At 37.9% G+C, this 14481-nt stretch overlaps 1 protein-coding gene across 4 annotated transcripts in view; it reads right to left on the minus strand.

Moving 5' to 3' along the window:
• Window positions 1–442: 442 nt before the first annotated feature.
• zbtb16a (zinc finger and BTB domain containing 16a) overlaps window positions 443–14481 on the minus strand; it is a 241474-nt gene continuing 227435 nt past the window's right edge. For all 4 annotated transcript variants that reach the window (XM_074671823.1, XM_074671824.1, XM_074671825.1 and 1 more), the window contains exon 7: window positions 443–7979. In XM_074671823.1, the coding sequence (XP_074527924.1) occupies window positions 7750–7979 (230 nt within the window). In that variant the 3' untranslated portion in view covers window positions 443–7749. The remainder of the gene's footprint in view (window positions 7980–14481) is intronic.

Consider the following 14481-nt stretch of genomic DNA (forward strand, 5'->3'; position numbering starts at 1 on the left):
GGTTGTTGTGTGGTTTACATTTATCATGCATTGCTGGAACTTCTTGTCCTTACAGGCCACCGTCCCCTCACAGACGGGAGGGGTGAAGGATCTGATCGCTAGTATCTTTCAACGCTACACACTGTTCCTTTAAGTTTGTTTTTTACTTTTAAGCAAATTAAATTTCTCATAAAATACACACAACATGATATAACTTTTATGGAGGGATCTTTCGTTTTTTTTTTTTTTTTTTTTTTTTTTTTTTTAAGAAATAATAATCAGGAAGCAGATAGCGAGCCAGAAAGAGGGCTAAGACAGACAGCATGAAGTCCATTATTTTTATTTTTTTCTAACCGCAGATTGAAAGTATACAACTGAACATCATGATTTGATTTTTATTATGAGACTCATAAATAAAAATACAAAAAATATCCACTACAAAAACAATCTACTGTTAGTAGGATGTAGAAAAAGAAATATTCTTTATATTTTCACTATCAAAGGCACAACATTGACTTTAGTGACAACATGGAGAAGAGAACCTGCAGCATTAAATCTTTTATTTTTCCTTTTTATTTTTTTTCACACTCCATCAGAGAACACTGAAATGTTACAAAGAGAGGTGTCTGATTCTACATGGAAAGAAACAAAAAAAAGAACAACCTCTATATCAACAGACGGTGGCTATAGATTGGTGGCACAGTCAACAGGAAACGTACTGCCACGGAGAAAAACAAAAGTAGCACGTTGTCGCTGGAAAAGACAAAGGACCTTTGCAAAGCTCTAATGCAAATCTTCAAAAACTTACACAACCGACAACAATAAGAGAACGAAAAAATAAAGAAAATAAAAAATAATAATTGGGCACCTTCTAAGATTAGGCTAAGATTAGGTGCTGAGGTAGACAAAAACTATAACAATTCAAATCATAATAAAAACACTATTTTCTTAATACAGAGCAACTCGACTGGCACTTGTGCTGTCACAACAATGGAGGAGAGAAGTAGCACAGACAAGCCAGGGAAAGACAGAGAGAAAAGCTTCGTTACAGAAAAAGCTTCGTTACGCTTGGTCCGACAGGGCAATTGGTCCTCAGTGCTAATATAAAAAAATACAATGTCTTGGTGCTTTGTTACTCAAACAGTTTTTAGTCTAGACCTCGATGGCACATGCATTGCAACACTGCATGAAATGGCTACTTTTGTTCTAGAAACACCACACCAAAACACAGAGTGCCAGCTCCAGGGATGCCATGACTCCTCTCATGACCAACGCCACCCCAACGCCACGGAGAAAAAAAAAAAACAGGAAGTAAAGGGGGAGTACTTTAAGAAAAATGTGACTGCACAGACGCAGGTTTGCTTTCTTATTTTTTAAAAACTTCTCCTTAGCAAACCTGTTGCTGACAAAAGGAGGAAAACAGAATCTCACAAGTTTTGTTTTGCAAAATAAATGCTTCTGGGTGCCAATTACAAAACAAAAAAAAAAAGCAAAATCCCTTTGCTAATCCGATAGCGCTGAGGGTTTATTGCAGTCCTTGAAGAAGAGAAAGCCCTGCTCCATTCAGGATTAACTAAAAAAAAAAAGAGTGGTCATTTCTCGAGCGTCATGACATCCCTAGTGTGCTGAAGACACCACTTTTATTTTCTTCTGAAAATACAGAAACTAAGCAGATATAGATGGATATTTTTGTTGAACAAATTCCATTTTAGGCACAAAGATAGTACAGAAACATCGGAGGAACACTGAGGGAAGAACTATAACGATGCCAATGTATATATATATTTTTTTCCAACATAGAGAAAAAAAGTGGCATAGAATATTTTATTTTGTATCTGATCTGATTAGTGCATTTTTCCACTAACACACACACACACACACACGCTCGCACAGTAACACACTCTTTGACTCACTCATTCACCCACACGAGAAAGTAGAAAACATTCAGAGGACGATGACGGGAACCATGTGACTGATCCGTTTGCATTGTGGTGGTTCAGACTGTGACGGGGATATTATCGTGGGTGGATTTTACATGAGGGTGGAAAAGCCCCTCAGCTCACAGTGTTTGAGAATAAAATGGCAAGACACCGCGGGACATGCCATCCCTTCTTTTTTTTTTTCAAATACAAAAACAAAAAACATGTCGACAGTCAAGTTTGATTGAAAAACCGTGAATGACGAGTACTAATTGGTCGGTTTGGCAGCGTCCCCCTGCCGTCCCCGTGTTTTATCACCTTTTTTTTTTTTTCTGTTGTTTTTTTTCAGCTTTGTCACATACACACACACTCGTAAAATTTGTGGCGGATAGATTTAGTCCTTCACCTACAATGCATTTGACATCCAGAAAGCAACACTTATTATTACAATATGTTCACACACGTTTTTGTCCAACAATATCAAAGAGGAGCAAGGCAAAAATGATTCACACCCAGAGAGAGAAAATAAAACAGGTAAAAAAAAAGAAATACAAATATTTGTGCCCTGCTGTAACCCTCCACAAATGGAAAAAGGACTGACACTGAATACAAAAATATCACAATTTTTATATATCAAATTGCCTCTGTTGGCTCTTGTTCAGGAATACGCTCGTTTCTCCAGAATCTCACTTTTTAACCTTCTGGTTTTTCTTTTTTTTTTCTCTTTTTTTTCTGATTACCACTTGCAGTTTCCAATTGTCCAACGCACTCTGCATCACTGCAAATATGACCTGTCACTGGGCGGCTCAGCGCTTTCTCATGAACCTTTCTTTTTTTTTTTTTTTTCACATTACAAAACTACACTTCTATTCACATATTTTCAAGTTTAATCTTGTTTTTAAACCCTCTTAAAAAGCAATAGTACTTCCTCTTATCTGCCGCATCCCTCTTCCTCGTCACTTAAGGCTTCAAAATTGCTTTTTTTTTCTCTGCTCGTCTGTTGTCGGAGGCGCAGGGGGAGACTTTAAGAGAAGAATAAACATCAGTTTGAATGACTTTCCCAATCCTATCAACCTCTAGGTTTGTTATCTCTTACCCTTTTATATACACTTTGCTTAAAAACACAATCATAAATCAACTTTTGAAAAAAAAAAAAAAAAAAAAGCATGAGATGAAGTAGCAATGATGAAATAATGCAAAACACAAACACACACAAAATGTGCTTTTGCCAAAAAATGAAAAACAACTTAGAGGTAGCTTTTATACATGACCAAACCTTCCGGCTCATTAACAAGCGGGGTTAATAATACCAAGTTTGGTAACAAATAATGCACAAAGAAATACACAGCATTAGAAAAACAAACAAAAAAAATCTCTTCACCGTGGCACTTATATTTTTTTCTCTGCGTACACATTGCTTCATCGTGTTGTGCAATGCATCTCCTCCCACACACACTCCTCAACAAAATAAAAGTGTACAAATGAAACAAAAGGGAAAAATTAAAAAATACACAAGCAACATGAGGTCACGAAACGAGGTAATTCAAGTACGATGTGTTGAGATCAAACTCAAGGTCAATAATAACAACAACAACAACAGCGATTACAACAACAACAACAAGGACGACGACAAGAACAACAGGAGACGAGAGACGAAGCGCAGGGACAAAACCACAGAGGAAGAGTTGATTTATTCTGTCGTCTTACTGGTCGCCCCCTGAGCTGCTGGGCCGTGTCTCGTCCTAACAGTGATTTCCCCCTTTTGTTTTTTTCTCCAACCGGCTGTTTGGATCAGTGATCATCCCGTTAACGCTGTGACGATGCAGTGATGCTAATAAAGCTCGAGGTTCAACCGTGAGAGCTGCGGCTGTGTAAGAGAAACGGAGCTAATGCTGCGGTGGTGTTTGCAGAAAATGCTACGCCACGTTTAACATTTTCACATGTGAATTGCCCTTTAAATGTCTGTTAGCATTAGCTCGCTAACTTATACTGGAAACAACACAACCGTGTCACTGTTTTCACATGGCGGCTGCTTTCCTCTCATGCTACATTCAAGACGAGAAGCTTCAACTCAGTCAAAACGCCTTCCCACTGTTTATGCTAGCAAGGTAAAGCAGACATTTTGAAAAACAATAACTTTACAGCCTCGTGATAGCTTAGCATGTAGAAAAAATGAATAACCTCAAACAAAAAGGGATAACTATCCAATCTGTAAGAGAGAAACATTTTCGAATGCCTGTTAACTACTTTTAAAAGACAGCCAATGTTAGCATCCAACAGCCCTTTTGCTAAAAAAAGGTCATAAATCAATTTTTAAACATAAAACTAAAAGAAAAGTCCAAAGTTTGATCCCCAGGCTTGAATTTATCAGTCAAACATGAGCTATGATATTCTGGAGCAACATGTTGCCTCCTCTTTTTTGAGAAAGGTAAGCTAACAGTAGCCGTAGTGGAATGCTACCACTAGTTGTAGTCTAAATGTAGCTTGATGGTTCACACATTTTTTACTTTACATAATTTTCTGCCAGTCTTCTTTAAATTTAAAATCAGAAAATGAAAATATGAAACAATAACTGTGCCATTTTTTCATCTTTAAACTTGAAAAGAGCGGTTTAGCATTTTGACAGCCCTTTAGCTTTCCAGCCTTCTAGCTCAAATTAGCATTCGTTGAAATTGAAACAAAAAAATTGAAAGATAGGTCCACTTAATTTTAAAGTTTTGCCTCTCCTTTTTTGAGAAAGGTAAGCTAATAGTAGCTGTTGTCTAATGCTAACACTAGCTGAAGGCTAAATGTGGCTTAATGGTTCACAAATGTTTTACTTTCATATTTTTCCATCAGTCTCCTTTGAATTTAAAAGCAGAAAATGAAAATATGCCACAATACCTGTGCTCTTTCATTATCTGTAACCTCAAATATAGCAGTTTAGCATTTTGACAGATATTTACCTTTTTTTTTTTTTTTAGCTTTCTGGCTCAAATAGGTATCTGTTGGAATTTTGACAAATAAAACTAAAAGATAAGTCCATGTTTTCTTTTCTTGGGCTTGTGTAAATTTGTCTAACATGAGCTATGACATTTTGGAGTAACTTTTTGAACACTTTATTTTTAGGAACATTATCATAAGGTAACATAGCCATAGCTGTTGTGAGATGCTAACGCTAGCTATAATCTAACTTAAGATTAATAGTTAATGAATGATAAACTTAACATAATTTTCAGCCAGTCTTCTTTAAATTTTAAAGCAGAAAATGAAAATTAGGGAGTTTGGCATTTTTACACCCATTTAGCTTTTTAGCCTTTAGCTTAAATGGGTATTTGTCTCGATTCAAACAAAAAATTGAAAGATAAGTCCATGTTTCTTTTTCTTGGGCTTGAATAAATTTTGTAAAACATGAGCTATAACATTTTAGCATCACTTTTTGGACACTTATTTTTGAGGGACATTATCAAAAGTTAAGCTAGCAGTAGCTGTCGTTTGATACGAACACTAACTATAATCTAACTTTATCTTTATGGTTCACAGATTCTTTACTTTACATAATCTTCCAAAATTCTCCTTTAAATTTAAAAGCAGTAAATGAAAATATATCACAATACCAATGCCCTCTTTTTATGTGTAACCTTGAATAGAGCGAATTAGCATTTTTACCAGCCATTTAGCTTTCCAACCTTTTAGCTAAATTTGGTTTTCATTTAAATTTAAACAAAAAAATTAAACGATGAGTCCACTTTTTTTTCCTTGGGCTTGTATGACTTTGACAAACATGAGCTATAACATTTTGAACATGTTATTTTGAGGAACAGTATTAAAGTTAAGCTATAGCGATAGCTGTTGTGGAATGCTAACACTAGCTATAATCTCACTGAAGCTTAATAGTTTAAAAAATTGTTGTTTTCATGATTTTCTCAGTCTTCTTTTTAGTTGTTAAGCAGAAAATTAAAAAATCATCACAAAGCTTCACAGGCTTTGAACTAAAACTGGATTTATGTTGATTTTAAACATAATATTTATGGGACAAAAACAAGGTTTGATTCCTGGGCTAAAATAAATGTGTCAACATGAGGTATGACATTTTTGAGCAAATGTTAGCTTCTTTTTCTTTTTTTTTTAAATCATGAAAGGTTGCGGGATGCTAACACTAGCTGTAGGCTAACTCTAGATGTAGGGTTTACAGATGTGTCGCTGAATTTATAACCTTGAACCAAACAGTATAAGAGTTTAACTGTCTTAAAACTTCCCCGCTCGAGCTTAACGTTAGCAGAAAACAGCCGCCATGCGTAAATGTTGAGCTGAACGCCTCGGGAGTTTGACTTGCGTCGGAAGAAGCAGCGTTAGCTTGACGTTGCGTCTTACACAGCGCAGTTTGAACCCGGCTCACAGTCTTTCACATTCATATTTTTGATGCCGTTAACAGTCTTCAACCAGCCGCGCCTCCTTCGCCTGGAGGCGCGCAGCTAAGGCATTCCCCACATGTCTTCAACATTCACTACGAGCAGTTGAAGTCACAGGACTCCCCACGGAAAGCAGCGATTTCCCCGTTTTGTCTCCATCCCTGTGGTGAACGGACAGGTCTGCTGTGGTCAGAGCGTTTCTGTGTGTGTGTCAGTTTGTGTAGTCCATTATTAGTGTGTGATAGTCGACAGGTTAATGTACATGGGTATAAGCAGTCCAGTAATCTATTGCTGAGTAGGCTGGGTTTAATGTGGCGTACTGTAATAGTGAGTAATGATGTAATGAAGAGATATAACTTGAAGACATCAAACAGAGACTGTTGTCGTGAGACGTTTTTACCTGTGCAATCAAGCCGTGATAAACTATGACGCAGAGCTTACAAAATATACCGTGAAAAAGTGACGCTTGTTAGCCTTTGGCTCTCTGCCGAGAACCGTGGGTGGCCAGTGGTGACCCGACTTTCGCCAGCCCTCATCTGACAGATGCAGAACCAGGAAGACTGCTGAGAAACCGGGGAGACTCCAACGAAAAAAGCAGCACTAGTATCGCCCCCCCGAGCCCACCCCCCAACTTCCAACCAAACACACGCTTGGTTTGCAGTTTCTTAGTGCTCCCGTTCATCCAGTTCAACTGTTCGATCTACTGCATACCGACTGGGCTGCTGATTCTCAGGGGCTATCGCTGCTCCGGATGAGACCGGGATCTCAAGATAAACCGGGAAGATGTGAGACTGACGGGCTGGAAGGAATGGCAAGACCTCGACGTCTTCTTGGTGAATAAGAAGCGACGGCAATTTGGAGAAACTTCTGAAAGCCAGAAGTTGAAATCACAACTACTTCAAGGCCTGAACTGAAGCTCGAATTTCACATTTTCCTCATGTGATCCGAAAAAAACGAAATCAGTGTAAACAAACCAAAGAAGAAGAAGAAGAAGAAGAAGAAGACGCCAAACCTCCCGTTTGGGAAACCCAACATGGAGTGAAAGGTTGAGTTGATTTTGTTCGGATAGCCCTTGAGAATCTGCGCCCCCTTTCCTCGCAGCAGCATCCAGGAAGTCACTTTCGTGCAGCTTTCTTGCATGAAAATGACCTGAAACATAAACACAGTTGCCGATGTAGTGAATGACCCGATGAATCCGAACAATGTCCAAGTCTTCCTCTTCTTAGCACTTTGTCCCATCACCACCCTTTCCACTCCGTCAGTCGGTCGTTGCCGCCTTTGCATGAACAGAAAAAAGAGAAAACAAACCCTTTTGCTTTCCAGTCTCTTGCCGTTGACACTCCTCGATGGTCAACACTCACTCCTCCCCTCTTTGCTAATTTTACTCCACCTCCTTCCCCTCTCAAACCCTCCCCCGCCCTCACCTGGAAACTCCCCCCTCTTCATTCGCTCTCGGGGCCTCAGACGTAGCAGAGGTACAGGTAGGTCTTCTCTATGCGCCAGTCTGGAGGGATGTCTTCGGGCTTGTGGCCTTTCATGTGCTTCTGCATGGCTGACAGGCTGGGGCAGTACTCCAGGCAGATGGTGCATTGGTAGGGCGAGGCGCCGTTGTGGGTGCGCAGGTGCTTGATCATGGCCGAGTAGTCCCTGGATCGCTGGTGGCACAGCTTGCACTCGAATGGCTTCTCACCTGAGGAGACAGAAACAGGGTTAGCCAGAGCGCCTCTCAGTGATGGTGTTAAGACCTCTGAGGAGCGTGATGTGACTCTTAACGGGGTGAAAACTCTTTTTAAAGCCGTGTCTGAATATGAGACACCTTCACGTAGCTTTAACACAAAGTGAAAAACGCTCCTCGCCACCGCGGACAATAAAGTCTGTGTTGTTTCATCGAGTGAGCTAAATCAGAGCGTTTTGTTCAGAGTCATTCTGTCCAAACATAACACAGCAGAATAAATTTACTGCATCACTTTAACAAGCTGGCTCTGCGCTTAGTTTGGCCATGATTTGTACCAGTTTAAGACGTTTCTGCTCTAGTATTTACAGAGACTTGTTGAAGGTAAACATCAAAAATTAGACCAAACATAAAGAGTGAGAGTAAGTGCACCAGTTTTGAAGATTTCTTGAAAAAAAAAAGCAACAAACTTTGCACAGAGATACTTACATCCTGCAGTGAGGTTTGCTGAAGATTTTAAGGGACGCCTAAATCTGTTAACCAAAGTCAGCCTGGCTTACGCTGCACATCCTGAGACCATACATAAAAAAAGTGGTGAAAACTCACAGTTGGAAGTCAGTAATGTCAACTTTTCTTTCTTTTCTAACCCGAATATTTGGTCATGTAAATGAAGTTCCTTTGGATTGGATATCTCCATCCAAAGGAACATTTATGTGTTCTGCTCATGTTCTGTTTGCAAGGTATCTTGGTCTTTTGAGTACAGGAAGTCCTAGCTGTGAAATAGTGAAACTAAATTTCCAATTTCTTCACGTTCTCGCTTTTGATTGTTGAGGAAGTTGGCAAATAAAAGGGTGAAGTTTCTGGTGGTGGGTCAGTACCAGCACCAATACACAAATTAAGGTGACTGCTGTTGTTGTTGCTGCTGTTGCTATGGATACGAGAAGAAGAAGTGAAAATGACCCACATTGCATCATGACCATTGATAAAAAAATGGACGTCCGCTTGCTCGGCTCAAAGTGAGGTTGCAAAAACTGCTCCCCCTGGTGGCTGGTGGCAGTATAGGTAAAAAAAAATCCATCTCCCCAGCCATTCCAGATGGGCCGTGGTCAAACTTAAAAAAAATTAATACACCTGGTAGAAATGTTTCTCACGTCTGATTGTTGTGGTGATTTAAAGATATCTTTCGGCTGTCTTGTATCCAAGTCCTCTTTTTTCTGAAAAGTTTTGTTTCAATTCCTGACATCCTAGCAAATAAAATTTAGTCTCTTATTTTCTTTTCAATTCAATTTCAATTCTTGTAGAGTAATTATTTCTTCTTGCATCTCACTAGGCCAGTTTCCAAACTCTACAAAATCTGGACGAGTGGCTGTTTAATGTGACTCTTTTATCGACTGTTAATGGCTCCAGCACTTTATTGATCTTGGCCGGACTGAAATTACTGTAACCCAGTCACTGTTTGTGTTTGAAAACTAAGAAAATATATTTCATTGTGCATGTTATGTGTAATATTTTGATAAATTTGCAAATATTTTTAAAAACAAAACAATTTGTACTGACATGAATTTCATTAATTTACTAAATTTATGAAATCTTAATAAGTGGCACCATTTAACAAAAAAATAAATAAAATAAAAATAAAAAATTGACCCCCTGTTTAAAACAGATAAAAAAGAAATTATGCAAGTTTCAAAAATTTGCAAAAAAATAAAAAATAAAATAAAATTGTGATTTCTAAATTTTGCTTTTTTAAAAAAAACAAACAAACAAAAAAAAAACAATTTTATGAATTCCAAAAGTTTGCTTTTTTTTAAAGGGTTTGTATATACTTTGCAGTTACTTCATTTTAAAAAATGGACTTTTGCAAAAAAAAATTACAAAAATTTGCAAAATCTTAAAAAATTGACATTTTTTTTTCTAAATTTGAAAAAATGTCAAATATTGAAAAAAATACAAAAATATAAAAAAAGGGCAAAAAATCCTCAAAATTGAAACCTTTACAACAAAATTTGATGCATATTTAGTTAACGCATGATTTTATTTAGTGTTGGTGTCATTAATCATCAATACCCTCTGTTTAAATTGAATAAAAAATCATTATTTCTATAATTTTTTTTTAAAACTACAAGGAGCCACTGCAAAGGAGTCAAAGAGCCGCAGGTTGAAGACCCTTGTACCATACCATGTGCAATTATCATTTATCAGGTGTTAAATATTTAGATTTATATACTACTGGGAAAAAGGGCCCAAGACTGACTGGAGGTTTTTATGATATGAGTTTGATGGAGGCATGAAAAAAACAGTGAGGCACGTTTTTCCTGACTTTTAACAGGTGAACAGTTTTAAAACAATCCGTAACTACTAAACAAAGCTGCACACAGCAAAGTAAGTTTCTCTTATTGTCTAAAGCTCATTTTCAGACATGTTTTCTCTGATCGCAGCATGTGACTCAGAGAAAACCCTTTTTGACTGGATCCAGAGCTGGTAAAAGCAGCAGGAATAACTTCCTCAGAGTGATTAAAGTGACTCATCCTACCATGCTGAAATATTTTGTTGTGACGGCTCAGTCCGCTGGACGCGACGCCTGTTGTTTCAGAGGTTAAGATGTCCCTCTGTCGGCTACAGGAGGGAAACTTTTCCCATCAGCTCTAATTCAGAGACTGCAGATTTCACCTTGTGTGGCTCCAGAAATTCTGCTGTTGTTTTCATTAATTGGACTGAGCTCAAAGTTTGTGGCATGTCAAACCCAGGAGTGAGATCCTGATTGTGTCCTGAACAGCAGCTGTAAACAGCACTAACTCAGCTTCATCTGCAGTAATTGGAAAGAGAGAAGAAGGAGAAAAAGGGCTGTACTGTAGCAGAGTTTGTTCACCTTCACAGAGTCATTAAATATCCCCTGGAGAGCTGGTAAATTATCTGATTAATCTCGTGGCTGGGGATGAAATCATTTCTGTTTGGTTATCAGGACGTTTTACTGGTTTTATTATCCTGGGCTTTTATTCCACACCAAGAATCAGAGATGAGTCAGTGCAGGTTTTAGTGACAAGCTTCACTTTGCAATATTCAACGTCTATTTTCTTTTAGTGTCTTTTTTTACAGGATAATACTCAGGAGTTGGTGAAAAGTAAACTTTTTTTTTTCTGATGCTGGAGCAGGATGTATCGATCAGTACAGAGCAGATTAAAGACAGGAAGTTAGGCACAAAAGTGAAATTAAATGGCTGATTTTTACAGTATGAAGCAGAGCAAGGCCTAAAGTCCACAGGCTAGAGGTTTTTAAAATTTAAGAAAGACAAAAACAGTTGTGGAAATTCTTTGATTTAGTATTAAACACGCAAAAGGTAGTCCTGACAAAACAGCTGCTGGATGTTAACGAAACAGAGACGGACTAGACACTGTGGATTTGGTGAAACTCTGATATGTGTTTGCAAATTTAAGAAAATTCAAACACTTCTTTCAAATTTTTGAAAAAAATAAAAAAATAAAAATTCACAAATTTTTGGGAACTTTTTAAAAATAAAACATTCTTTAATTTTTTTTCTAATCTTTAAAATTCCAAAATGATTATTTTTTTAAATTCCAAAAATTGTTGAAATTTTTATTTTATTTTTATTTTATATATATATATATTAATTCCAATCTTAGCAATTCAAAAATTATTTTTTTAAATTCCATTTTTTTTTATTTTAGCAATTTTTGAAAATTTAAATATCACATTTTTCATAACTTTCTTAACTTTAAAATTCCAAAATGGTTAAAATTTAAATTCCAAATATTTTTGAAATTTTTGCAAATGTTGAAAATTTTAATATAACATTTTTTTATATTTTTTTTCTTATCTTTGAAATTCCAAAATGATTATTTTCTTTAAATTCTTAATATTTTTGAAATTTTTGCAAATTTTGAAAAATTCAAAAAATTGAAGGTTTTGCAATTTTTATTTATTATTTTGAAATATAACATACTTTTGGAAAATTATTCAATGTTTGAAATTAAAAAACAAAATGTATTCCAAATTTTATTTTATTTTTCACAAATACTGGAAATTTTTAATTATTTAGAATTCCTTTAAAATATAATAAACTAAGACATCACATACAAAATTGACTTATAAAATACATTTAAAAATTGAGTTTTGTAGACAATTATTCAGTAGATTTTAACTATGAATAGAATTTTATACACTTTATTGTCTTTATTGTGAAGATAAAGTAGATTTTGTGGCTCCTGAATGACTTTGATCCATAGAGCTGAGGCAAATTGGCTCCTTTGAAAGCAAAAGTTGCAGACCCCTAAACTAGAAAACCAAAGACGATGGGACAGGAATGGTCGGTCTTATCACTAACTCTCTGGTTTGCTTTTTGAGGTGAAATCAAGACATCAGCGTGACTTTCACGCTGTTTGTTTCCAGGTGCAGAATCCCCACAGGAGCTTTAAATAAAGCTGATGCTTGTCTAAAAGCTCGGCAATGTCAACCCATGGGTTCGGTCCCTCAAACTGTATCCTGGGATTGATTTCCTCATAGCTGCTGGACGTTATGATCAGAGCTGCAGAGAATACTAAAATGCCCTGTGGAGCTGAAGTCAAGAACAATCTCATAAAACTTACATTAAAATCTAAATGGGCTCAAAATCTTTGAATGTGTGATGTTACAACGCTCGTTTTCCAATCCTGGAGTCTGTGCGACGCTACGCTAAATACAGCTGCTGTCATCCAGAGCTCCTAAAGGTGTCATAAATCAAAGTGTGGAGCTGTTCCCCTCCTCAGTGTGTGTGTGTGTGTGTGTGTGTGTGTGTGTGTGCGTGCTGCTACATTTCAATTCTGCAACAGCAGCCATCCTAAATGTGCTAATGATTTGAGTGATGGCGGGGAATAATCCGCCAGCGCTCAAGCCGGCAGACGCAAATTAGACATGTAAATGCTGACCTTTACCAATGGCATTTGAAATGAGCTGTCGGAAGTGATCTGGCCCGCCGCTCGCTGTCACCTTTCAGCTGGAGCGCTCACGCATCTGTGCGGGTGAAATGGGCGCTCATGCTCACTGGCTGGCTCACTGGGTGATTTCTTTTGGAGGCCTGGTTAACCTTGACCTCTCTGGAGGTTGGTGCTATTTAGCCAACGAGCGGTGATCCAGGCCGTCGTGTTTGTGCAGGAGCGTGGACACCTGCGCGATGTTGATATTGATAACTAGACTGTAAACAGAGTCGCCTCAAATAAGCAGCTAATAATGAATTGCAAATGGGGCCGAGGTATCGATCCAGCATTGGCATTTGGGATGTGTGGAGAGGAGGGGGAGGGAGGGTGGGGTTGCCAATGTCGATGATTCATCAAGCAGCTCCCTTTTGTGCGAGGTGGCCTTTGACTGTGAGCTTGTCACTTGCTCTTGTTATCTGCTGTTGCTCTCCGGCTTAACGCAAAGCCCCCTCCCCCACACAAAAGGGGAAAGGGTGGACGGAGGGGAGCCAATTATTGGACAGGCTGCCTTGATAGTGTGGCTTAACAGCTGGCTTATTGAATGGGAGATGGGAGGGGGCTGCTGTGTGTGCATGTGAGTGTGTGTGTGTGTGTGAGAAAAAGAGACGGTGAGGAAGCATAAAGCCTTGGCAGCGTGCCATCCTGGCAGGCACCCGCGGTATCCTCGCTCAGGCTGCCTCGTAGTGCGCACTCATTCTCCAGGGCACCCAGCTTATCACTGTGTCAACATCTTTATGGGGCTCTAAATATACCGGGATCAATACAAAGTCTTCTGAGACATCCATCTACTGTATCACAGCAACAAAGATATTCATCTGCTCTCGTCTGGGCCTTGCAACTCGGATTTCCTACAACACAGTCCCCTAATAGGAACAAAAAGCTGCACCACTTTCAGCCCGGCGTTGCTTTCGGGGCTATGAGGAAGAACATAATGTCGCTCATGGATTAAACCTTGAGAAGAAAGACAGCCACCGTTAGGCCTGTCACGATAACTAATTTTGCTAGCCGATCATTTTCTAAAATATTATTGCCGATAAATGATATTATTGTCAATATTATTTTGATTTTTTTCCATTTTTTCATTGATGTAACTATAATAAATGTGATAATAAAGTGAGTACACCATATCAAAAGCAAGAAACTTTAATTTCTTAAGAGTATTTAACTGTAATTAAAAGGTCAGGATCTTTTAAATAAAATAAATTAAACAAAAAATATAAATGTAACAAACAAGAAAGAGAAAAAAATACAATAAAAATGAAATGGACTGTCTCTAAAGAAAAAACGAAACTCAAAAAAACCCCAACAACAATAAAAACTATAGCCTAAATAAAAGTCAATCCGTACTGTCTGTCAAACATTTTTAACATTTCTGGCTTTAACCGTATTGAAGGGCTGCATTTCTTTGGTAATGTATCTGTCTTTGAGCGCCACCATTTGGCGCTTTTATTTCTATTTACTCTGCCGACCAAAAGCCTCAGTAAGAGTGGATTGTCAAAGAACAAGGCTCCGCTGCACCTCCCCTTCTTCTTCTTCGTCGCCACTATTTT

Source organism: Halichoeres trimaculatus, unplaced genomic scaffold (assembly GCF_033239565.1).
Source record: "Halichoeres trimaculatus isolate MK-OKI-2021-1 unplaced genomic scaffold, fHalTri1.1 fHalTri1_scaffold_6, whole genome shotgun sequence".
Classification (NCBI taxonomy): domain Eukaryota; kingdom Metazoa; phylum Chordata; class Actinopteri; order Labriformes; family Labridae; genus Halichoeres; species Halichoeres trimaculatus.